Source organism: Mizuhopecten yessoensis, unplaced genomic scaffold, assembly GCF_002113885.1.
Source record: "Mizuhopecten yessoensis strain PY_sf001 unplaced genomic scaffold, ASM211388v2 scaffold8057, whole genome shotgun sequence".
Taxonomy (NCBI): domain Eukaryota; kingdom Metazoa; phylum Mollusca; class Bivalvia; order Pectinida; family Pectinidae; genus Mizuhopecten; species Mizuhopecten yessoensis.
The window spans coordinates 915,217-941,432 of NW_018407357.1; the positions used below are offsets into that span (position 1 = coordinate 915,217).

Genomic DNA, 26,216 nt, shown 5'->3' on the forward strand with positions numbered 1-26,216 from the left:
CTCTAAATAAAGTGTTTTCTCTTTAAAGACAGAATATAAGTCATTACAGTATAGGCAACTCCGTGAATAATATCCTCAACCAAATACTGTTCACTAATCACCACAGACGGGCGCTATTGCCTTACAAGCAAAATGGCTGAATATTTGATTCTGAAATTTTTCTCTGAGAAAAATCAAAAGTTTCTATTACACTAAAATTCTTAAAAAAGGCTGAATTCATCCAAAAGGCTAAAAAGTGACATCTCTGATAAAGTGACACTGTGACATCAGTTTATTGCCGTATTTCAACATGATATTTGATTGATGATATCAGGAGTTGCAGCTTGCAGAGTTGAGCTAATTACAAGTATCTATATACACAGATAATTCTTACACTCGGGCATTAAACCTGAAACAGGTGCATCAACAGCAAATGATCATGTGGATAGTAATTACATTATTTGACTTCACTTAGTAACAATCATTTAAATCGAATACTTTTGACAAATAAAACATTGCAATCAAAATTTGAAGCATCATCTTTCTAACAATTATGTGAACACACAGATAGTTACTTACAACAAACATGGGATACTTGACAAATATTTTCTGTGTAACACTGACGAGAATTACAGAGGCTAGAGAGTACCGGGGAGTAGCACCAGTACAATACTTACTGGCCCTTCATGATGCCCACACAAAGTACAAAGGAGAACAGCAGTTTGTCCTTCTCAAACAGGGAGCGACACACATTGCGGTAAATACTGTTGGTAAAGTGGTCATTCAGGTTGAAGATTCGCTCGTCTAGCTCATTGGAAGGTGAACTGTTTAAAATAGACTGAAACGAAGCAAATGAAGAACAATTCAATAGATGTTGTTTCATGCTAGCAGTTCTACTTTATCTGTACTATTTCATACCTAGCACAACTTTCTAAATAATTCACCAAAAACAATAGATATCTACAATGTGTACAACAAGGATGTATTTGGAACCTTTCTTTAAAATCTTGCAACAATTAGGTCAGCTGTGTAAGTTTTAAATTCAGCTACTGGAAATAAATCATTTGAACATCTTACCAGTTGTAAAAGAAAGCTTTTGGTGAAGCAGAATGTAAAAAAATATGTACTATATCGGCAAAAAATTAAGCCAACAAAAAGTGATGGATTTGATGGCGGATGGTATTCACCTGTAGGTAAAGATTGATGAACCATGTAAGTGAGTACTGGTACATAGGCTCAATGTTGGCAAGGTCAGATATACAGAAGAACAGGATGGACGAGTGCACAGCTACAGGCTTGTAACCATTCCTGGTCTGATCTATCTCCAGTTCTGTCTTGGCTGCTATTTCCTGCTTGGCTGAGATCTCTTCTGACAAAACTTTGGATGAAGATAGAACTTTAATGGCCGTCTCATCCTCCAGAATGTTCCCCTACAAAAGACATACCGAACTATAATGCAGGTACAGTGTGTTTTCTCGTGTAATGTAAAAAAAAAAAATAATATGTTTCTTCTGCCTTCTTTTTCATTTCCATATCATATTAAGTACTTACTTACCTTGTTATCTACTAAAAACTGAAAAAAGGAGTGGATCATATCTTGAAACTATCTTCAAACTTTCCTGAAATGGTCAACTTTCCTATTTCACAGAACTGTGTATGTACCTGTGATGATGATAGGACCTCCAGAATCTTGTCTTCAATCTCCTTGAGTTGCTTCTTGTTTTGGGCACTCTCAAGGATAAGAACGTTTTTCTTTTCCTCTAGCTGTGGTTTCTCCTTGGCTGCCACAATACCCAGAAGCTGGTCCTCCAGTCCTTGTGGTGTGATCATGAAGTTTACCAGACACACCTGTAACACAAAAGGGCACTTTAATGTTACACCAATCCTGTCACCGGTAAGAAAACTTCAAGGAGGAAGTGACTTCACACCTTTACCCACACCTCAGTGAGGTAGTGGCATCTCAACTTTACTGACACCTCAAGGCGGTAGTGGTGTCGTACCTTTACCGACACCTCAGGGAGGTAATGACTTCTCAATTTTACTGACACCTCAGGGAGGTAGTGGCATCTTATTTTTACCGACACCTCAGGGAGTTAGTGACTTCTCACCTTTACCCACACCTCAATGAGGTAGTGGCATCTCAACTTTACTGACACCTCAAGGAGGTAGTGGTGTCGTACCTTTACTGACACCTCAGGGAGTTAGTGACTTCTCACCTTAACCCACACCTCAGTGAGGTAGTGACATCTCAACTTTACTGACACCTCAAGGAGGTAGTGAATTCTCACCTTTACCCACAGCTCAAGGAGGTAGCGGCATCTCACCATTACCGACACCTCAGGGAGGTAGTGAGTCACACCATTTACCAGCACTTCAGGGAGGAGGTGACTAAAATGTTTATTAGCAAATCTACTGGTTAAAGAAGGTAGTGATGTCTTACCTTAACGGACACCTCAGGAAGGTAGTGTGGGTTCCTCAGTCTAGAAGTGATGTAGAGCTTGAAGTCTTGTGAGTATTCTATAACACTGTCTCCTAGACGTATGTACTCTACACCTTGTTGTTTAAATGTCAGTTTCTGTAAAATGGAATCTAGGATTGGGTCAAGCTCCTCTGCAACATTCTCCAGTAGGACTGGTGTACCAAATTGGATAGCATTCTCCAGGGTTCTCAGATAGTTGGTGTCAGACAGTTTGATGATTCCCAGTTTATTGTCCTTCTCCATTGCTTTCACCCATTTGTTGGCCTGACCTATTACAGGAAAATATTTTGATTTTAAAAGTAATGCCTATCAAACATATTCTAACATGGTAGTACTCAATACAGTTTACCAAATATCCAGTATTGATCTTTGATTTTCTAACTTTTCAGGTGGAAATTTAACAGTAATCTAAATCTAACACCAAAAGAAAACCAGATTTACCTTGAGGATCAATCAGCAGAGGCCACCTGCGGGAGTTGCTCACCACGATACCATTGTCAACACTGAAGGAGTCCACTGGAAGACCAGCAATGTTCCATGCTCGAATCTTCACTGGGTCACCTAATATAGCATTCAGCGAGAAAATCTCTGAGCAAGGAATTTCGTTAGTCTTTGAAGCATTATGCCAGTCTTTGATGATTTCCTGAAATTTCAAATGAAAGTCATTGTAGAAGGAAAATCACAGTAATACCTTTAACTAGACTCACTTTCTGAGCTTAACAGAAACAATATCAGCTAATAGACACAAATTTTAGGATGTTATAGCGATCTTTTGTCATACTCTAAAGTCAGTTAAGGTATAACATATCAGTTTTCCCTAATTAACAAACAAACAGTAGCTTACATTCCTGAATGAGACTGTGAAGGCTCCAAGATAGGCTACCACACCGGAGGACAACAACACATCACCAGTGATGTTGATGAACTTCTCGCCCAGCAGACGAGCAGCCTCGGTCCATCTTTCTTTCTCTCCTCCAAGACCACCGATAAGTTTCTCTGCACGATCAAGCTTCTTTTCACAAATGTCAATATTTGCCTCCAAGTCCTTTTTCTTCTGCGTCATCTCCTCAAACTCATCGTTGAGAGCCTGCAGTTTGTCTGTCACCTGAAAGTTATCAAAATGGTACAATTTAGTTTAGAAACAAATTAGTGCAACAATATATTTATATTGCATTTGAAACACAGCTATTTAATAATATGAATGTGTTGACACTGCAAAGGAAGAAACTTGAATAAAAACCAAACAGTACCTGTTTGAGTTGTGCACGTTTCTCGTTGAGTTTGTCCATCTGAATGGCCAGCTCTGTCTCTGCACCTTGTAGCTTGATCTTCTTTGGAGCAACCACTTTAGCCACTCTATCATATATGTCCATGGCCTTCACCCACCTACACAGCCCTTCACAGGCAGTGGAAGCGTTCTTAATGAGGTTAGGGTCAAATTCCGGGTTGGTCATATACCTAAACAATAACAATGAGATCGGTCATATATCGATCTACACAATGACAATAAGATTGGAAATATACTTACAAAATAACAAGTACAACTCAGATTGGTCATGAAATTACACAAGAACAAAAGTCAAATTCATGATAATATTCTTCTTAATCATGAACATGCTATTGCAAGTTATCAAAAATATTCATGAAAACACCTGGCTGCTAATTATGTTTCATAAAAAGAAACATAATTCTACATGTGTATGTTACTAGTTCATAGAATATTGCTGCTTACTTTTCTCTGATCTTCTTGATAACAGCAGGAGGTATGTTGTCCTTGTCGTAAGTTTTAAGCCTGTCCAGGAACTTGAAGTCACTAAGAACCTTTTGAGAAGGTCCCCAGTAGTCCTCTACCATTTTACCTGAGCCACTTGGGTCAGGCTTTCTCTCAGACTTCATACCAAGCATCACACAAATAGATTCCATCACCAACTTCACGGCAGGTGGTGGATTCTGTCAAACACAAAATATAAATTTGAAATTAACTTGAATAAGTTGTTTACTTAACTGATAGTTTACTTGAGTAATTTTGAAAGGGAGCAGGTATCTTTAGATGCTAACATTTTTAAGCAGACCTGATAATTCCCTGCATCATCATAACTATCAATACTGACATGGCATAATGTTTAATATACAAGTCTTTAGCTATTGATATAGATATGTGACATAAAAATTAATGATACATTATTTAGACATACTTAGCATAATTATAGGCAAATCATTATTAACTTGATAACAAATTTAAACAGCTATATATGTACAGCAGTGAGCATGGCAGGAACAAGAAATAGATTTGTGGCTATACCTTCATGGACTTGACAAGTGTGATGTCGGCAGGTTTGAGTGTGTTGAGAGCAGAGATGGCAGCCTCCAGAGCAGGGATAGCCTCGGCTAGCTCACTCTCACACTCGTCCTTGATGGCCTGGGCAGCTGCAGCAGCCTCGTTAGCTACAGCCTCATCAGCAGCTACCACCTACAATGTTCATAGAATTCCTTTCCTCAATTTCAAGATAATATTATTCTGCTTTTGATTACATATTATGACACTTAAACGTTCCTATGTTTTTATAACATTTAAGAATTTTGGATTTTGGATTTTAGCTAGAACTTGGGAGATTTCAGTCAATTAGCAGTCTTGATCATACCTCTTTCTTGGCCTCCACTTCAACTGTATCTTGTTCAATTTTTATCATCAATTTTTCTGTCTCTGCTGATGTTTTGATGAGTTCTGGCTGAAGTTCCCGAAGTTCTTGTTGCATCACAGATACCTGTGAGGCTGCAAAGTCCAGTTTTTCCAAACCAACAAGGTAGCGGTTACGAAGAGTACTGATCTCATCACGCTTCAGACCCAGCAGAGATTTAAATGTCATGATAAGCTCCAGATAGGATGTAGGGGTCACATAGTTATGTCTCCTCAACTGCTCAAAGAACCTGAAATGGGAAAAAAACAATTCATATAAAGATCATTTTCAAACAAAATGTATCATTCAAGCTTTTTTTTTCTAGTGCAATGATACAAACTGAAATAAACTATTGATTTTGACAGAATTTAATACATTGTAGACAGATAAAAAACAATGTTTGTAACCACGACATGGAGTTTGATGAACCCATATTTTCAGATGAAACTGAACCCATGTTTATAAACTAATGAACAAAGTATTTAATGCCTGTTGATATCATGGAATACAAACTGATATTGTCTTATGTGAGTGTCTAAGAGGTTATCATAGGACTAGTTCTGTATCCTGCTTGTCACTGACCTGAGACCACGGTCCACAGATAGTATAGCAAGTGACACAGGGGCAGGTAACTCCTGTGTCACTTGCTATACTATCTGTGGACCTTAAGCTTGGTCCTGTATTTTTCAAGAGTTACCTGTCCTTGTGTTACTTGCTATTTGTCAGGAGTGACCTACCCTTGCGGTACTTGCTATATACTATCTGTGGACCATGGTCCTGTATTTGTCAGGAGTTGTATTACCTGGTGGACAGCTGGTGCACACTCTCATGGAAGTGTTTACACATGACTACGGAGGACTTGCGTATGTGGTCCTCTAGCTCCACTTCCTCAAGGAACTTATTGGCCACCATCTCCAGAGCATCAGAGGGCCACGGCTGAATAAATACAACATAAATCAATAGTCTCTTCTCATCCCATTATGTGTCCCACAAGTCTGTCCCCATGGTTTCCATACCCTTCATTTATTCATCATTCGATTCACTTTGTCAGGGGCTCATCAATGCCAAACTTACTCAATATCCCTTTAAGTGATTCTAAACCTATTGTGTTTAAAGAAAAAGGACATACACCGGACAACACTAAAAAAAACTCATTCTCACAATTCTCGTCAAATTTGCATTTCAGTTTTCAGGAAATCCTTGTACTTAGATGTCGTAAATGTTACTGATACATTCTATTTGAATTAAGGCAATGAGAGGCATAATCTCTTGCCACTTGTGTTGCATTTATGTTTTGTCCCTATAATTGCCAAGATCATACTTTGGAGTAAAAGCGTATTTTCATGTCACTAACCCATAGATCCCCTTATAGTTAAGCCCTTTTTCTGAGTGTGATCTCTCTAAGAGTTTAGAATTGCCATAGTGAAATAAAGACTGGAGTATCTTACTTTATATCAAATGTTTTACCCATTCTAGTGTTTATTGTTTCTGTATGCAATAAAAGACAGCTCAATAGTGATATACCACACTTACCTGGAACCAATCAATGGTACAACAGTTGATGAGGGAAGGGAACATCCTCAGCCTGTTCCTAAATGCATCTCCTATAGGACTCATAGCCAGTACAATGTGCAGGTTCTGCATCACCTTCTCTATGAAGTAGTTATACATGGCAAGAGGAGTGGAATCCATCTTCTTCCCCTATAAAGGAAATCATTTAGAATTCATCACCTGCATGCTATATTGTACATTTGAGAAAACAATTTTCAACTGATAGAGGTTTTATATATATCATTTGAATTGCTACATTAAGTACACTGAAAGATCTAGCATTATCATGCTTTGTTATCTCATTGACACCATACCTCAGCCCTTGCTACACCCTGCATCTTCTCTATGAGTTCTGCCTTCTCGTCTGAAGGGAATATGTTAGGTACATCCCCAGTGTTGAGGATCATACTGATGTCTTCCATGAATGACTCATCTTTAATTTGTGTGTCCGCAAAAAGGAAAGTGATTGGCTTGTTCTCACATCCCGCCTTCACCAGGAGCTGGTACAACAAAAACACATCATAAGCAATCATAAAGACAGAGAACATGTCTGCCTTCACCAGGAGCTGGTACAACAAGCACACTCCAAAAAACAAGATAGTATTTAGACACAATGTGTTCCTGATCAATTGAATCCTATAAAAGGTAGAAGACGTGGTTATGATAAATTGACTACAAGCAAAAGTACTGATATCTGTTGGCATCAAGTACAAAACAAAACCAAATACCAGTAAACAACATAAGATTGGCAAACACAATGTGAAGAATTTTTCAGACTGGGTACTCTAATCAACTTCTTACAGAACACAGGACGCTGAATCAAAGACATCTATACTCACCCTTTTAATGTCTTCCCGCCACTCATTATTTGAGTAATTCTTTGTGATCTCAATCATAAAGATGTCATAGTCGGCCATGAAGGTTGCCAGCTTAGCTGCACTCTGTCTACCACTGCCTCCGATACCTGTCACACAACCACTTACAAGTCAACTACAGACAACCCACACCAGTAAGCCTGAGAACTAAACTATTTCTACCTAAAACTTTACATAGACAGTCTCAAAATTTTCTTTTTTTTTTGGACAAAAATAATATGTTTACCTATCATTTATGTTAAAGGTAATTAATTTATGAATTTATCCTAGTTATTCCACAATTTTCTCTGAGAACTATCCAGATTGGTAATCTAGATTCAATAACAGCAGCACTGAAATTTACATTAACATTACAAAACCTATAACAAACATTGGACATCAGGTGCTTTTTCATGCTGTAGGTGATGAACCTGGGCTACCTCACACTTACCAACTAGGAGAGCATTTCCACTGTCCTGTAACAGGACTCGGCTCACACGGGAGATGTGTTCAATGGCAAACTTGAACATCACAAGATGCATGGGTGCCTTACTGATCATGTTGTACTCATCCAAATAACTACACAAAGTAAGGTAAGGTGATGGTGAGTTGTATAACAAAAACAGTGAAACTGTGGACAGTCCAATATTACCAGTCAACAATCGCCTCCTCGTGTACATCATCACTAGCTCTTTGGTTTCAAGGGTACTGTATCTTACACAAATTACAGGTATAGCTACATTCTCTATCTCTGGGCTATTGACCATTGAGCTTATCATTAAATCAGTAATCTGTAAACACAGCTAGGGATTTTTAACTGGTAAATATTCATCATCATAATTACATCAAACAAATAAATAATCATGCCATGCAAGCCAATATCTATGACCACTGACAACACACAACAAAGAAAATCATATATTGTTTTTGATTTTTTTTTTACATTCATCATAAAATGGTTGGCTGTCAACTCTCCATTTTCCCTCCACAAACAATCAATATTATGGGCAAGCCTTCTTCCAGCATGGCTAGGAAAATCTCAGAAGTAGAATCATGTATGAGACTTTCCTTTTCCAACAATAAGGAACAACATGTCATTCCCATATATACCTTCCACTGTGATGTAGCAGTGAACTTTAATTTATTATTTTGACATAATGAAATGGGGGGGGAGGGGGTGTTGTGACATATAGATATATGTATGAAAACAGTTTTACATCTTATTAAATGCTGCTGATGTTGAAAAACCTTCCTCTTTCTGTCTATTATTAACATAATAAATCAACACTATCAACAACATGGTAATTACTAGCAGAGCTGTTACACAATATATTGTCTCTCCCAACCTTACAGATGATACCTGATAATCTCATACCATTCTCAGTCACTAAATACCATGTTTCCCAGGAACTATTAATCTGAACCACATACTAGGTAATTAGAGCTAGCAGGGTTTTACTGTATCTTTTAGGATATGTTTCACTGATTAAAAATGTAAAACATTACCTTTTCTCTTCAATAATTAAGAGATAATACGGAGATGATCAGCTTCAGTGATTACATACTGAATAACATATAAACACTTACTATTCCATCATGGACGAGAGCTCTTTGAAGTCGGAGATTTCATCGTAAACTTTGTTCTCCTGTATCATGAAGTCACCAAAGAACAAGTTCCTGATGTTGTCGTCCACCACGGATCCACTCTTTGATAAATGACCCAGCAGTTTGTCAATGTTGGTCTTAAAATGGTTGGAACATTGCTCCTTCACAATATTGAAAAACATCTCACTGTTGAAAAAAAGGAGCTAATGATAATTCCTTTATTCACCCCCAAAAAAGGTATATTGTTAACATTTTCTCTCTTCTCTCCATAACACAATCATGTGATAAAGATTTATAGGCGGTAAACACGACTGGGGGATAAAAACAGATATAAGGGGTAATAAACATGATCACGCGATATATATATCTTTAGGGTGGTAAACATGATCACGTGATATATATATCTATAGGGTGGTAAACATGATCACGTGATATATATCTGTAGGGTGGTAAACATGATCATGTGATATATATATATATAGGGTGGTAAACATGATCACGTGATATATATATCTATAGGGTGGTAAACATGATCACGTGATATATATATTTAGGGTGGTAAACATGATCCGTGATATATATATCTATAGGGTGGTAAACATGATCACGTGATATATATATCTATAGGGTGGTAAACATGATCATGTGAAATATATATCTATAGGGTGGTAAACATGATCACGTGATATATATCTGTAGGGTGGTAAACATGATCATGTGATATATATATCTATAGGGTGGTAAACATGATCACGTGAAATATATATCTATAGGGTGGTAAACATGATCACGTGATATATATATCTATAGGGTGGTAAACATGATCCGTGATATATATATATATATCGGGTGGTAAACGTGATCATGTGATATATATATCTATAGGGTGGTAAACATGATCACGTGAAATATATATCTATAGGGTGGTAAACATGTTCCGTGATATATATATATATATCGGGTGGTAAACGTGATCATGTGAGATATATATCTATAGGGTGGTAAACATGTTCCGTGATATATATATATATATCGGGTGGTAAACGTGATCATGTGAGATATATATCTATAGGGTGGTAAACATGGTCACGTGAAATATATATATATATAGGGTGGTAAACGTGATCACGTGATATATATATATATATATAGAGATAAACATGATCACGTGATATATATATCTATAGGGTGATAAACGTGATCATGGTATTTGTTCAACTTTAAGAAACAAAATGCCAAAGCAGAATGTATTGCTGCCATGGAAACATAAGGTGATTTAATTTGCTATTTAAAAAAACAATTTTACAATTTGTAAAGAACATCTAGATGGTTATTTTATAGATATTTTGTGTTCCAGTAATTATACTAACCGGTCCTCGTTGTCAATGAGACGGTCATAGAATACTCTGTACACTTCATGTATCCACAATCGGTACAACTTGTCTGTCTCAGTCATATGTGTATGAGGTACTAGTAGCACTCCTCGAATCACACGAGCAAAGTCACGCAGGTTAAACACATAGTGACTCTTTGATGGAGTGGGCAGGAAACTCTCAATAGCGTTTTTATACACACCCATTGTGGCTGCTACAATTAACTGTTCAAATACACAAAATCACATATAATCAAAATTAATCCAAAGTCAGATACCATTTTCATATCAAAATACACTAAATTCTAGTTGGTTTATAGACATATTTAAGACATCTAATTTGATAAGCTACATACAATTGCAGTATTACAAAAAATGTCCACCCAAATTTGATTTAACTTTATCAGCATAAAAAGGATATAAAAAATACCAAAGTACAAACCTTGCCATTTCTGACAAATGAGCCATCAAAACCTTTTCCAAAATGCCAGTCAGTGATATTGGTGAAAATTCTGGCCATAGTGTTGTCATCAAACTCATCGATTGATGTAACATTGAGATGGCGTGTGAACCGACTGGTAATGTCATTACGACCTCCTCCAGGGGGACCCATGGCCGCCACAAACAGCTAATAAAAGTATAAAGAAGTTGGTTTAGGTGAAACTGGCGAAAAGTGCATATCACTAAAAAAAACACACTAACAAATTATACTCTTAAGTAAACTGTTTTTTGGGAATAACAATTTTAGGGTGTATATTTATATAGGAAAACATTAACTGTAGAAACAGAATCTTACCACATCAGTTAAGAAGACTTTGGTTGTGTCTTTCCTGTCGTACCAATGCCCATGGTCTATCCATTGTCGCAGTAACTCAATGGGAGGCTGTGCTCCGTACTTCTCCTTACCAGGCATATTTAGATCATCAACAAACACCACCGATTTCTTCCCCATAGGTGGACCAAACACACCCTTCCTCCTCCTGTGCAACAGATCATCAAAATATCTTTCATTTTTGCCATTTCATAAAGAACAAAGTATAATAGTAAAATCTATAACCATGGATGACACTTTAGCTGATTGTTATAATGTAATCTTTAACCATACAAGAGATTTGAGCTGATTTGCCTTTGTACTAGAACCCTCGACTATAACCATTTGATCAGCTGATATATAAAACAATCTACAATGGTATACATGCACAAGGAGATTTTCGCTGTAGCCTTGATTTTGCTGTTTACTTTTACCATCAATATCAGAAAAACAGTAACAGCAATACAAATCAATGGGTTCTAGTAGTGGGTCCTAATCTTCGGCACATTGTAATAACCTGCAGATGAACATTATTTCTACCAATGTACGTAATTTTCAACATCAATTAGAGTGAAAACATGTGCATTTTGTTTTAATTTTGTTGCACAACATTAAAACACTGTCATTTTATTGAAACAAATTGTAGTTTTTACATTTTCAGCTTGTCATGGTTAGCTTCATTTACGATGCCTCCGAAGTGATATATGTGCAACGCAAGTGTTGTTATAGTATAACATATAACTAATGGACCAAATCAAAATATGAAAATGAGTTTAAGAGAACCCATGGGAGGCTAAATATAAGTGCTTAAGCATGACGAATATCCCCACAGCTCAGTCAAAGTCTAGTCCATCACTCAATCTAAATAAACAGCTCCAGTCAAAGTCTACATAAACAGCTTCAGTCAAAGTCTAGTCCATCACTCAATCTACATAAACAGTTCCAATCAAAGTCTAGTCCATCACTTAATCTACATAAACAGCTCCAGTCCAAGTCTAGTCCATCACTTGTTCTCCATAAACAGCTCCAGTCAAAGTCTAGTCCATCACTTAATCTACGTAAACAGCTTCAGTCAAAGTCTAGTCCATCACTTAATCTACATATCAAACAGATCTAGTCAAAGTCTAGTCCATCACTTAATCTTCATAAACAGCTCAAGTCAAAGTCTAGTCCATCACTTAATATACATTAACATCTACAGTCAAAGTCTAGTCCATCACTTAATCTACATAAACAGCTCCAGTCAAAGTCTAGTCAATCACTTAATCTACATATCAAACAGCTCTAGTCAAAGTCTAGTCCATCACTTAATATACATTAACATCTACAGTCAAAGTCTAGTCCATTACTTAATCTACATAAAAAGCTCCAGTCAAAGTCTAGTCCATCACTTAATCTACATATCAAACAGCTCTAGTCAAAGTCTAGTCCATCACTTAATCTTCATAAACAGCTCAAGTCAAAGTCTAGTCCATCACTTAATCTACATATCAAACAGCTCTAGTCAAAGTCTAGTCCATCACTTAATCTACATAAACAGCTCCAGTCAAAGTCTAGTCCATCACTTAATATACATAAACAGCTTCAGTCAATGTCTAGTCCATCACTTAATCTATATAAACATCTACAGTCAAAGTCTAGTCCATCACTTAATCTACAGAAACAGCATCAGTCAAAGTCTAGTCCATCACTTAATCTACGTAAACAGCTTCAGTCAATGTCTAGTCCATCACTTAATCTATATACACATCTACAGTCAAAGTCTACCCCATCACTTAATCTACATAAACAGCTCCAGTCCAAGTCTAGTCCATCACTTAATCTATATACACATCTACAGTCAAAGTCTAGTCCATCACTTAATCTACAAAAGCAGCTCCATACAACTTACCTGTCCAACTTTGACATGACAATGTCCTGTGTCTGGTTAGCTGAAGTTCTGGCAGAGAAGTTGATGCAGTTAGCCACATATCTGGAAATAGGTTGAAAAAATTCACAATTTTATTAAAGTTGTTAACGATTTCAATTATTATCTACACTACAAACAAAAATATTAAAACAAAACTACTGAATTCCTAGAATATGAAATTAGAATTTAAGAAATCAGTAAATGATTTCTTTTTCTATACTGTTACAGTATGAATGTTTTTAAGTGTGGCACTTAGATCAAATCCAGTTTTTATTTCCTGCTGCGCCACTCACTGCCTTTGATTTTAGCATGATATTCACATTGACAGATAGATGGAGTAAAGAATTTACAGACTGTATTCATATCACAGACTATTGAGGAAAATAAAGACCTACTGAAATCATCTGGTGCTGAGGTAGACATACAACTATATCTGTTGAAGGTTAATCTTGATGTATTTATAGTAACATTGCCTTTTGATATTGCACTAGTCTTGTGAATTGGTTGTCAAGTAATACTTACATATCCTTAGGCAGGCTCAGGAGGTAGTTGTTAGTGATGGCAGATTTACCAGTACCAGTAGGACCAACAAACAGCATGGCCTGCTCATGTTTGAGGTAGGTATCAAGGAAAAATGTCTGTCTGGCTGTCTCAGCCGTTGGCACAGTCACCTCACTCACCTGGAAACAAGCCAACATGCTTTTAAAATCTAATAAAAACATGGTTAATTAAACTCATATATTTGAGTTTGTTCATTTTTGACTATTTTCTTCAATAAAGTCAAAAGTATTATTCAATATCATTCCAATAATAAGCAAACTTTCCATCATGCAAGTATAACAAAAAACCTATAACTTAAGCATTTAAAAATTATAGGTCTCATTCAAAAACTGTTTCATGCAGCTTAAATTTTCTACCTTAGTGATAGTATTTTTAAATAGACAACAAGTATGCAGACAAGTTTAAATGCTATATGTATTGTACTGTAAAAGTTAACTTACCTTGGCATCATTAGCAATGGTCATAGAAGCACGATCAATAGTGTCTAACCAGTCAACCCAGTTTCCTCCACCCTTCTTTTCAAAACTGAAGTCATAGATGGTGGCCCTCTCTGGGATCATGTTACTCTGAAATTAGAACAGTGCATTTGACATCATACAAGGACAGGTAGTGTAATTTTTCTCTGGATTACAATAGTAAATTCAGATGTTTATAACCTAATTTCAGTTGTTTATTTACCTTTGTGATTTTGATGCTCTTAGGTTTGGGATGGTCAGCATCGGTACCACTGAGGATATTGCGGAAGTATTGATCAAACTTTTTCCTGCTGTCACCCGTTATGGTGCCACCGACTGTCCAGATGAGGGAGAATACAAACAGACCTTGCAGCCACAGGGTGATCTGAAAATCATCAGACTGGTGTGTAAGAATTCATAATTCACTTAACAGTGTTAAAATTTACTTCAGATTGTCAAGGATAAAATAGTTTGATTTTTTTACAAAAATGGTCAAAAGTGTTTGTGTATAAGTTGGATACTGAGCCTACCTGCTGATTGGAGAGAATATCCCGGGTAACCTCTTCCCCCTCTACTGGTGGGTTGTTGACGGAGTCTGCGATCTCATCCAGCAGACACGAATACAGCCTCATCTGGGACTGCACTAGGTGCATGTCGGATGTTTGTATAAACAGCTTACACTTTTTGTTGATGAAATACAGACAAGGGTCAATGAGCCACTCAAACAAGTCATTGACAAGGTCCTTATTTTCTTGGGACAGCTTCTGTGGCAGATCATGCTGCATGTAGGAGTTCTTGAATGGTCGCCAGCCCATCTGATGGGGTTCCAGGTAGATCATACCACACCTGCTAACTGTGGCTGGTGAAGCCTGCTCCAGGTCAGCAGGCTCAAATATCAGGTTCATCTTGTTGCTCATCTGAATGATCTCCCCACTCATCAGACACAGCTGTTCAGACATTAAAATTGATATCAACAAGAGGACTAAATAGCATCCATATTTTCCATATTACACACTGTCTAAACGGGACTCTGTTCAATCTGAATATTTTCTGAATCATCCATAGTTTTGGCAATTTATAATATTAATAAATTAGTTTCTTTACAATCTAGAACTCTGTACAGACGAATTCAGCTTAGACAGAGTACATGATAAAAGTAAATGATTTATAAATGTATGGAAATGATATTTATATAGCATTCGACTAAGAAAAACTGTCAAAGTCTAAATTCTCCTGCCATCATATGACGTTTATTTGCTTAAACAACATGCCTCTTTTAACATTCTCACTAACTTACCTTTTTGTTATCATCCAATACGGTGTTCATATTCTCAATCCAAACAGCGTCTACAGGACCATCAAAGAGAATCCACTTCCTGTCAGTGTTAGGGTTACTGGCATACTCTCTAAATGTGTTGGCCAGGACACCTGGAAAACATTCATATTTTTGTTAAAACAAGAATTCCACACTGGTAGATCTGTCCCCTGCCCCCACTAGTGGTCAAGTTTTCCACACTGGTAGATCTGTCCCCTGCCCCCACTAGTGGTCAAGTTGTCCACACTGGTAGATCTGTCCCCTGCCCCCACTAGTGGTCAAGTTGTCCACACTGGTAGATCTGTTCCCTGCCCCCACTAGTGGTCAAGTTGTCCACACTGGTAGATCTGTCCCCTGCCCCCACTAGTGGTCAAGTTGATTTTTATATTTGGGTCAAAATCAAAGCAGGTAATTGATATGTGTTTGTGTAGAAAATTTCATGAAAATCAAAGCAGTCCTTCAAGAGTTATCATATTGAAACTATTTGTTTGATCCTATAACTCTGATGTCATAATCTAAAACATTGTACCCTATGAAATAAATATTCTCGGTTCTAAATATAGGCAGGAAAATATCACTAAATAGCAATATAAAAGGTGAGTTTACCATCAGTCCATTCATGTGATACTGGATCAAAGCACCCGTACAGTTGACCCATAGTGATGGCCTTTGGGTTGATGATTCTGTACACTGTCTTAAACTCATCAAATGCCCCGATAGCTTGAAGGTCGCTCAGGGCTGCGGCCAGAACCTGCCAGCCTTTGGTCTTCCCTCCAAGAGGTTCACCAACCACCATCAATCCATGACGTACCAGGATCATCTCGTACACCTGTAAACACAAACAGTGTTATTGTATAAACAAACAGTATGATATAGCAGGTACATGTACTGTTATTTTTCATTTTACCTGCATTTACACATATTCTGTACTAAAGACAAAAACATGGAAATTTATTTCATATCTTATTATTTCAGTATCTTATTTATCAAAACAGCAAAACATGAAACCTATGTTAAAAATTTAATCAGGTATAAAAACCTAAATATGCATTTGGAATTTTTTCCTAATTCCTAACTGCTACCTTTTTCAAATACTGCAAACAATAACTATTACATTTAAGACAGAGTTTGTAATTTATCCACTATTCTTTTTGCTGGCTTATCTTCATTTATCCTATTATACAATGTATTCTACCTGTATAATCTTTTCAATAAACCATGGTACAGTCTGTAGTTTCATTTTCTCTGTATTGTCTTTCAGAGCGTCCATAAAGGCACCATAGTCAGGCTTAGGACATACAATTCCAGGGAACAGATCAGAAATTATTCCTTCAAACAAAGGTACATCCTGTAAACAAAACAAAAATAAACAATAATTCATTTTCTAACCCTAAATTACATCTCAGCTTATTAAAATATAACAAGTAAAACCTTATACTTTTAAAGGTATATCAAAATAAGTAGTCACTTAGTGTTTACTACATTGACATTGTAAACAATATTCGCTTTCTAAATTAACAACAGTTTAAAACAATCACTATTTTAAAGTATGGTAATAGATTTCCTTGAAAAAGACAACCGACCTGAGCCAAAAACTTTGGTAGGTTAACATCCATGATAGCCTTCAAAAGAAGGATAGCTTCATCCTGGTCGAGGTATTTGAGCTTGAGGTTACCAGCTGCGGTGAGGACAGACTTGACAGCCCTCATACCGTAATCATAATGATGCTGAGAGGACAGCTGCTCAGAACACAACTTGTATGTCGCGACGATCTTGTTGGCAAGACTGGAAGAAGAGTATAGCCAAGTTACATACTTGTTGAATGAAGCTTGAATTATACAAGTTAAAAAAAAGGCAAATATTATGTTATCAAACTGAGATATTGGTACTTAATGTTGATATCACAATTTGTTTATTTCCCATAGCAACGGTGCATTTTGATAAACCATACAGCATACTAAATCAGCATGTAATATGTGGTTTGTTTTTATCTATATTGATGAAGATTGTATTGCATTCCTATATATAAAGATAATTTACATTTCTTAAAGGGGCTGGTCGGGGAAAATATTACAAAATAAATGGGTCTAAATGTGTTCTCTGGCCTTCTAAAAGTTATACCACGGCAATATGATGGTCGAGATCTGCTTGCAATGTCCAGTTTTGACCACTGAAATCTCGGGGAAGCCCCGCATAAATTTAGCGCAGATCTATTTATATATGTCACGTGGTTGTTTCGAAAGTGAGGCAGTGAAGAAAACAACAATAGCACGCCGTCTATCAGCCATGTCGGACTCAACTAGCAGACAAGACAGCAATACAATATGTAAATAATTGTTTTCAAAGGTCATGTATGATGCAAGTGTAGTATTCCTACCTATATGTTGTTGTTATATATAACGGTATTGATACCTCGTGCCTGTCATGACTTTTGCATGCATCTTTTTCTTTTGCCGCGATGTTTACATTTGGCCTTGTTGATGACGCGCATGCGGTAAAATTTAGACTGTCAGGTGACGATTTAGGATTTCTTTAATATAATATAATTTTTACTCTTAGGGAGTGAATTTCGGCAAAATTTGAATCGGTATATTTCATAAGAAGGTATTTTAAACATGTGTATGCCATTTTAGCAAATATGACATTTTTTCCCCGACCAGCCCCTTTAATTTCGAAAATATTAAAAACTTTTTTCTTGATATTGACTATTCAAAATGAATTAATGTATCATAAAAATAGATACAGACATTCTTTACACAGAATTCTAAGTGAGCTAAAAACATTACCTTCTAGCGTCGACAAAACCCATGGAGTACAGCGAGATCTCTCCAATCATTCCATAGTCGGGCACCATCATAGCCACAGTCCTGAACAACACCTGTCATACAGAATAAGGGGCAGTGCAAATATTCTGTTTACAATCATTGTTTTGTAGATCAATATAATTTTTTACAAATGTAATTGCTATTTCCTTAAACTGTCCCTAAGTTGGACTTGTAAAACTATCCACTTCATAAATTTTACAAATACTACTAGTAATGTACACAAACAGCCAAACAATAAAAAGATTTCCTCTAGGAGCAGTTGAAATTAATATGAAAAAAATATGGACAAAACATTAACTGTCATTAAATATACATACAAAGGAGGGACCTGTTTTCTTTATATGCCCTGGTTCTGTTTATCTGCATATATGTATCTCACTTACTTTCAGATTATCAGGTAATTCCTGACGTCCAGCATAACCAGGGTTCATGGTGATAAACATTGTACAGGTGGGATTGAGTGACAGTTCAGTACCCTCAAACATGAAGCGCTTCAGACGGGCTGCAATGGCATTCTGGATACTGGCAATCTGTTGGGCCACCACGGACAATACCTCCAGTTCTATACGGTTGAACTCGTCAAAGCAAGCCCATGCCCCGGCTTGGGCCAAACCTTTGAAGAACTTTCCCATAGCTTTGAAGTCCAACCCATCAGAGCAGTTAAACACCACACACTGTAAAATGTCAGACAGCAGTATTATTAATAGTTTTATTCTACTTGCATAAAAGTGTATTAGACAGTTTTACGGCCGATGTAGTACTGTACAAAGTTGCATTAGGGTAGAAAGTAAACTCTACTGACCTGTTTTGCCACTGCTTTGGCCAGATCTTTGCAGGTTTCCGTTTTCCCTGTTCCAGCTGGTCCCTCCGGGGCACCTCCCAGGTTCAGCTTTAATGCTCCCATCAGTGTTCTATAAACATGTCATAATCAATAAGGATTTTAAGGAAATATTTTTCTTTAAATTAATAGTATTTTTTTTTTATATAATTTGAATAGATTTATTTCAATTTTTATTAGCTGCTAAATGTCTAAAACAGTGATAAAAACAACATTAACATTCGAAGATTCAATGTATAATCGTGTAAACATTATATTTTTCACTCACTGAGTAAAATATACCGACCATTTAAGATAAATTTGGCTAAGTGTACCTGTAACATCTGTCTGTGAGGGGAGTAATGACCAAACGGCCACTGTTGCCTAGATACTCATAGCCATAAGCCGTGTCTGTGGTGATCATGCGTACAACCACGTCATCCTTGTCCCAGTAGTACCGCAACTGAGCTAGCCAATCAAAATCATTGGGACTGGACACATTGTCCTCGGCAAGTTTTGCCACAACATCACGAGCTAGAAGAGAAGAAAGAAAATATTATAAATGCTCTGATTAAAAATAAGAAACAGTATTTTTTACTTCAAAATTTTAGATAAACATTTTAAAATTAGTAGGTTACTTAAAACTGGGGGTAAAATGACAATGCCTATCCAATTTTTGTTGTCAAACAGTTAATATTATATCACACGTATGTTTTCCACACAAAATAATTGAAATGTAACATGAGAACTTACCATGTACATCAATGACAGTAAGTGCCCCAAGGGTAACCCTGTGGCCGGTCTCCAATTTGCCTCTTACAAGCTGTACAATGTCAGATATCTGATCATTACATACCAGGTGGTATTTCTGTAATGAAGAAATTATTGTGATCAATTTCGTATTACGTAAGGACAATCCACCTTTCATATATCATGCTGTTTTTGACATACTTTTGTGTTGTCATTTTGTAGTATAAATTCTAGTCAACACCTTGTAAACACAAGAACAATTGTTTTGTGATGCCATCAACACAATGTCAAGTCATTACTAGGAAGTATGTAGTTAGTCAACCTAGGAGAGATGTAATGATAACATAAACTGACTTTCACTTTGTCTTCACTTTTGCTGTGTATTTACATTTTCTGTTATTTACATTTGCTGTGTATTTACATTTGCTGTGTATTTACATTTGCTGTGTATTTACATTTGCTGTGTATTTACATTTGCTTGGTAGTTCTGCTGTGTATTTACATTTGCTGTATTTACATTTGCTGTTATTTACATTTGCTTGGTAGTTCTGCTGTGTATTTACATTTGCTGTATTTACATTTGCTGTGTATTTACATTTGCTGTGTATTTACATTTGCTTGGTAGTTCTGCTGTGTATTTGTGTTAACTGTGTATTTACATTTGCTGTGTATTTACATTTGCTGTTATTTACATTTGCTTGGTAGTTCTGCTGTGTATTTGTGTTTGCTGTGTATTTACATTTGCTGTGTATTTACATTTGCTTGGTAGTTCTGCTGTGTATTTGTGTTTATTGTGTAGTTACTTTTGCTATGTACATACATTTGCAGTGTATTAAGGTTTACTATGTATTTGCCTTTGCTATGTACTAACCTTCTTGTGTATTTACCTTTGCCGAGTATTTAGTTTTGCTGTATATTTACTTTTGCAGTGTATTTACTTTATGCTGTGTATTTACTTGTTCATCTTAGGTAGAAAGTATATTTTTGACGATTGAAAGGAAATGTTGAAAATTGACGCCATTTCTGAGAAGGTTTCACTCCCAGTACATGACTTTTAATAGACAGTAAGCTACCTTCAGTCCTCCCGGCAACAGCATGGCTTCTGAAACCTCTGTTGTCCAATAGATTGAGGATGCACATATGACCACCTGCCCTGCCCACTCCAACACCCAGTTATTTCTGATTGTGGTCTTGTAGGCGGCTAATGACTCTATGATAACCTTTCTGAGACTGCTGATCATCACATCCTCCACTTGTAGCAGCCACTTCTCAACCATACCCTGTACAAAGTTAATTCTCACATCATTACAAAGAAAGTATCCACTTCATATAACATGGTTGACAACTGTAACCTACCCTATCAAAGTACTGTACTATGAATCAGTGTATGAACAAGTATTCATTAGTGTTGAATTTGTGAAGAACTCTATGAATTTACATAAAGATCTATTTTTCTAAGGTATAAAAATGATTTACAGTAACGTAATTAATTCCAAATGTGGTTTATCATAGAATCCCATAGTGACATACTGGTACAGATATTAACTTTCTCCTCAATATTTACCTTTGCTTTTGCTGGAATGATTTTAGTATTGAAGGGAACAGTTTCATTTTCAGAAGAGATCATGCCAAGAATTTCTTGGGTCTCTGAGAAGTCCAAACGACTGATGCCCTCAAAACATTTTTTCAGATGAGGCTGTACTCTTGTTGGATCCTTGGTCTCAGACAGGATTTCTAACAACTCGTCATTGGAGAGGAAGAAAAACCTAAACAGGAACAAAAGTAAATTATGTATCAAAATACAAGAGGCCCAGAGGGCCTGTATCACTCACCTGTTTCTTCTGTTACATGAAACTGATATATAGGTAACTTCAGACCAAATTTGATAACAAGAACACAAGACATTTTAACATCTCTTAAACGGTTCTTAAGATATTGTCGTTTGAAATTTTAATTTTAAAGCTTTAAACCCACGTTGACCTTTGACTCTGGCTAGCACTTAAAGTTGACATTTGACCTCATTACTGTAATTAAGAAAAATATCTACAGCTAGTCTACATAACATACCCACTAGACCTAACGTCACGCTACCACAATTGGTACACTACCCAAATTGGTACACGGTCAGAAAATTGTTCGAATAGTACTTTAAAATTAAATTTGAGCATTTTCCATTAACAGTATAACAAAATAGACATTTAACAGCATTTCTGCCGAATAGTTTTGTTTTCAGGAACATTTTAAGAGTACACGATGACTTCAAAGTAAACATATCGGAAAACCAGTAAAAACGACGTACGTCGACGAAACTTTGGAGGATTTTCAAGGGGTTAAATATAAGCATGTTTAAATGTTGATTTCTGGTCCTTATATTCGGATAATATAAAAGTGAATATATACAATTATAGTTCAGTGTGGTATCTATAAAAGCAATATATTTTGTTGTAATCGGCACATCAACTTGTAGAAATATAAACAATTTCCATAGCCTGTGATATGGTGTACCAATTTGGGTATTATTTACGGCCGAAAAACGGACGAAATCTCACTCCGAGTTTAGCGATCTATTTTCAAAAATAAATTACTTAGATATAAATCTTTTCCTGAAAATGAACCACCATAGGTAGTCTTTGTCAAGAATCAAGAAACATTCCAGATACAAGATCTGAATTTTTAAAGATCACTAAAAAACTGTCAAAATTGTACCAATTGTGGTAGCGTCACGTTAATCCTTCTTAGGATATTGTTGTTTAAAGTTTTTAACATATTTTACCCCTGTGACCTTGAAAGTAGGTCAAGGTCATTTTAATGAGGAAACTTTATAGCACTACGTTCCAGGTACCTACTGGCCAAATATCATGGCCTTATAGGTCCTCCAGTTCTTCAGAAGAAGTGGTTCAAAAGAAAAAGTTGACGGACAACAGACGGACGGACGACGGATGCCGCAGTACGGCATAAGCTCACATGGCCCTTTGGGCAGGTGAGCAAAAAAGTGAACGGGCCTCATGTAGATATACTCCTGCCCCTAAGAAGGTCAATTGTGATCTTTGACCCTTTAACCTTGACCAATGTCAACAAAAGGGGTAGGAAGGACTTCATGGAATTTCAACACAGTGTAATTACAAACTGAATTTGTTGAGGGGTTCATAAAACATCATGTACAATAAAAAAAATCTCCTCCTCTCATGGATACACTGACAAAGCAATTACTGTTCCTATAGTGATGACACTGAATTGTGTGACAAATTTCTATTCATAGTTCCAGTGACCTTGATTAAGAAACCTTGAAATACAAAACTTCTTTTAGGAATTCTTGATATTTGTATAAACTTTGTCTAAAATTTGTCAAGAAATGAAGTTGGTAGAGGGATGAAACTGAATCAGAGCAGGATGGAACAAGACAGAAAAAATATTAAACAAACCTTGGAAAGTAAAGACGCTTTTTCTCCAAGTACGCATTCAGTCCCTTCTGGATTTCCTCTAGGAGACGATTTGATTCACGCAGTCTTCCCAACATATTGTTCTGGGCTGTGGCAACCAGACAGTGATTGTCTTTAATGGCCTCTCCCATCACATCTCGCCAGATGTTGTCCACGATACCAAATTTACGGCCTTCCTCAGGCATCTGGGCCAGGATATCCTCAGAACTGAAGATGGGCTCCAAGTACAGCCAGGTGGCTTGGCACTAATAAACACAAGTGGTAGTGGTGAAGATATGAAGATATGTTAATGTTACTTACATTGAGACATCCTTCAGGTCAAAATCATGACAAGATACCCCTCAGACCAGAACCATGAAAACAATACTATATGTCTCCTTTTCATTCGAAAGGGAGACATTATTATACAAGACTGCATGAATTAATCCAGTCCATGCAATCTGGAGTTGTACGTTCAAAGACTTTTCCATGTAAGAGTAACAAAGGTACAAAATATTTAAATGTGTCTGGCAGAATAATTTGATATCCAATTCCAACGAAATGCTACAAGCTTGAAGGAAAAATTAAAATATTGGACGATGAAGAGAATTGGCAGTACCTTGAGCCATTCATCCAGGATGTCCTGCATCATGACCAGTTTCTCCTCCCACTCCCTCATTTCATTCTCAAAAGGCTTGATGAACGGTGAGCCCCTCATTGTCTGGGACTTGACGATGTGGTCATCCAGTAACACCTGGATTTCATCTGGAGCCGCGAGTATACACACTCCCTGTCAACGGTAAAGAGGCATATAACTATACATACTGTACAGTATACATTAAAACGCATTCTTGTTTCTTATATATATACATTTAGATCTGTGATCAATTATACCTAAAAAATACAATGTATTTGCTAATGTATAGATATTTATCAATATTTGATGCTGCCAAGTTTACCGTTTCTCTGTAGGGAATGAGTTCAAAGCACTGATCCTTCCACTCCAAGCTCATCTTCTCCAGAGCCTTCTCCAGAGAGAATTCCTTAGCTGCAGCAGCTCCAATCTCCTCCAGTCTGTAACACAAAGACAGAGTTACAATCAACTATACAAAGATGCTTTCTCCAGTCTTCCTCAATTTGTTGTTTTAATGTAAAATGTTCCCTTTTACCAACACGTACACTGTAAAGGTCTATATTTTAGTGATGATCTTCGACCCAGGGATGTGTTGATGCAGCGACATAACTGTCATTGGGTGAATATGCTGTGCATATTATGTTGGGCTTTATTTTGATTGCATTAATATGTTCACAATACCCGTCACTGCCTGGAATAAATAATACAAACTGCAGGGTGATGTTTGAATAGGTAAATGACATTTTGAATATATCCATTATTAGGATGTACTTACTTCTGGAGATGTTTGCCGAGACCGTACTCCAACATATTGTTGAGAGAAGTCTCTGTCTGGGGCTTCAGATCAAATCCAACAATCTTGCTCATCTGTACACGATAAAACAAACCAAAAATGTAAACGTAGAAAAGAATTATCTATCCGTATAATATTTTTGATTATAATGAAAGACTCCAAGTCAGCAAAAACTAGCCTAATACTGGTAAATGAGACATAATTCATTGAATGCATCTCTTACTATCTGGAATTTAAAATTTGTGGTACCAGGTTCACAAGCGGTAAATATTTTACCAATATGCAGAATTATAGTGNGTAAATACTGAAGTAACTTTAGAATTGAAAACGTTAATATAAACTAGAAACAACAACGAACAATTTTCATATAACTTTTTTTCACATATAACAAATATTTTCCAAGTTATGCACATTTGAAAAATTAAGTAAATTAATTTAAATTTCAATAATTAATTCAGCAGTGGTGTCCGTTTACATAGAAATCAATATAGCAGCCTAAGGGTTAAGACTTTTCAGCAGTGTTAGACAGTGGACTTACAGAATCCCAGTGACGATCCCTGATACCAGGATTACAGATGGTCTGCAGAATAGGAAGATGTTGTTTGAATTTATCAATCTTGTTCTTGGTGTTATCAGCGATTCTCCTTGGTCCTGCCTGATCGTTAAAGGATTTGGTCAGTTTGTACATGGTCCTCCACATGTCTGTCACTTCTGTTTCAATCTCCTCGGCATTCAAGCCCTGGAAAGCACCTGTCAAAAGAGAATAGTTGCAACTGAAATAGGGGATCTGAAAAGGTCCAAATGTTTTGTTTTGAAGTTTAATATTAATTATTACATATTTTACTAGAAATATACCCATGTTCAGTTGTAAGCCCATCCGTTGTTAAACATATTTTGATATGCCAGTGATATCTGGAAATAAGACCGTTTAACACATAAAGTGTCAAATCTTGGATTCTGTCTAGAACTCCATAAGTCACTTTATAAAATTTCCTTTAAATTATTCATTTGACAGGTTAAGAAAACTGTACCATTGAGCCACTTCTCGTGTTTCTGGTGGAAAGTGTATGCAGTTCCCCATAGCTTTTCGTATGGTTCCTTGGTGGTGAACATGGTTTTTAACTGTGGGAATTCACTTGTCTCCCATTCCAGCAGCCGTTCTTCCTCATTGATTCCCTCCAGTTCATCTCGGGCAGCCTCCAGGTTGGTGGTGAGAGTTGCCAGCTGTTCGGTGTTAGTCCTCATGGCTTCCTCACTGAGGAACTGTAAGCACACAAAACTCATTTACTCCAACAATTACTATACCATAGTCATCGAATGCCAAGAAAAGGATAACTCACTCAGCAGGGATGTACAATTCCACTAGCCCAATGCCTTGGCCTAAAAGATTTTATGTAAGGTCTAATGTA

General features: G+C 36.7%; 1 protein-coding gene across 2 annotated transcripts in view; it reads right to left on the minus strand.

Moving 5' to 3' along the window:
- Positions 1-26,216, minus strand: part of LOC110454780 (dynein heavy chain 3, axonemal-like) — a 54,374-nt gene that overhangs the window by 12,824 nt on the left and 15,334 nt on the right. Inside the window, exons 18-59 of one of the 2 annotated variants that reach the window (XM_021504483.1) lie at positions 25,839-26,070; positions 25,346-25,557; positions 24,790-24,881; positions 24,340-24,454; positions 24,000-24,170; positions 23,384-23,646; positions 21,526-21,727; positions 21,035-21,241; positions 19,965-20,079; positions 19,547-19,745; positions 19,197-19,305; positions 18,778-19,068; positions 18,356-18,447; positions 17,153-17,354; positions 16,765-16,917; positions 16,176-16,398; positions 15,552-15,682; positions 14,785-15,201; positions 14,478-14,639; positions 14,240-14,365; positions 13,761-13,918; positions 13,221-13,301; positions 11,315-11,498; positions 10,961-11,146; positions 10,517-10,743; positions 9,129-9,332; positions 7,993-8,120; positions 7,527-7,651; positions 7,002-7,187; positions 6,670-6,837; positions 5,939-6,072; positions 5,101-5,386; positions 4,761-4,928; positions 4,191-4,408; positions 3,709-3,916; positions 3,303-3,563; positions 2,900-3,101; positions 2,420-2,727; positions 1,642-1,827; positions 1,167-1,409; positions 657-817; positions 374-388 (exon numbers count right to left, since the gene is read on the minus strand). In XM_021504483.1, coding sequence (XP_021360158.1) covers positions 374-388; positions 657-817; positions 1,167-1,409; positions 1,642-1,827; positions 2,420-2,727; positions 2,900-3,101; positions 3,303-3,563; positions 3,709-3,916; positions 4,191-4,408; positions 4,761-4,928; positions 5,101-5,386; positions 5,939-6,072; positions 6,670-6,837; positions 7,002-7,187; positions 7,527-7,651; positions 7,993-8,120; positions 9,129-9,332; positions 10,517-10,743; positions 10,961-11,146; positions 11,315-11,498; positions 13,221-13,301; positions 13,761-13,918; positions 14,240-14,365; positions 14,478-14,639; positions 14,785-15,201; positions 15,552-15,682; positions 16,176-16,398; positions 16,765-16,917; positions 17,153-17,354; positions 18,356-18,447; positions 18,778-19,068; positions 19,197-19,305; positions 19,547-19,745; positions 19,965-20,079; positions 21,035-21,241; positions 21,526-21,727; positions 23,384-23,646; positions 24,000-24,170; positions 24,340-24,454; positions 24,790-24,881; positions 25,346-25,557; positions 25,839-26,070 — 7,751 coding nt within the window. The remainder of the gene's footprint in view (positions 1-373; positions 389-656; positions 818-1,166; positions 1,410-1,641; positions 1,828-2,419; positions 2,728-2,899; positions 3,102-3,302; positions 3,564-3,708; positions 3,917-4,190; positions 4,409-4,760; positions 4,929-5,100; positions 5,387-5,938; positions 6,073-6,669; positions 6,838-7,001; positions 7,188-7,526; positions 7,652-7,992; positions 8,121-9,128; positions 9,333-10,516; positions 10,744-10,960; positions 11,147-11,314; positions 11,499-13,220; positions 13,302-13,760; positions 13,919-14,239; positions 14,366-14,477; positions 14,640-14,784; positions 15,202-15,551; positions 15,683-16,175; positions 16,399-16,764; positions 16,918-17,152; positions 17,355-18,355; positions 18,448-18,777; positions 19,069-19,196; positions 19,306-19,546; positions 19,746-19,964; positions 20,080-21,034; positions 21,242-21,525; positions 21,728-23,383; positions 23,647-23,999; positions 24,171-24,339; positions 24,455-24,789; positions 24,882-25,345; positions 25,558-25,838; positions 26,071-26,216) is intronic. The other variant, XM_021504484.1, reaches the window with a different exon arrangement.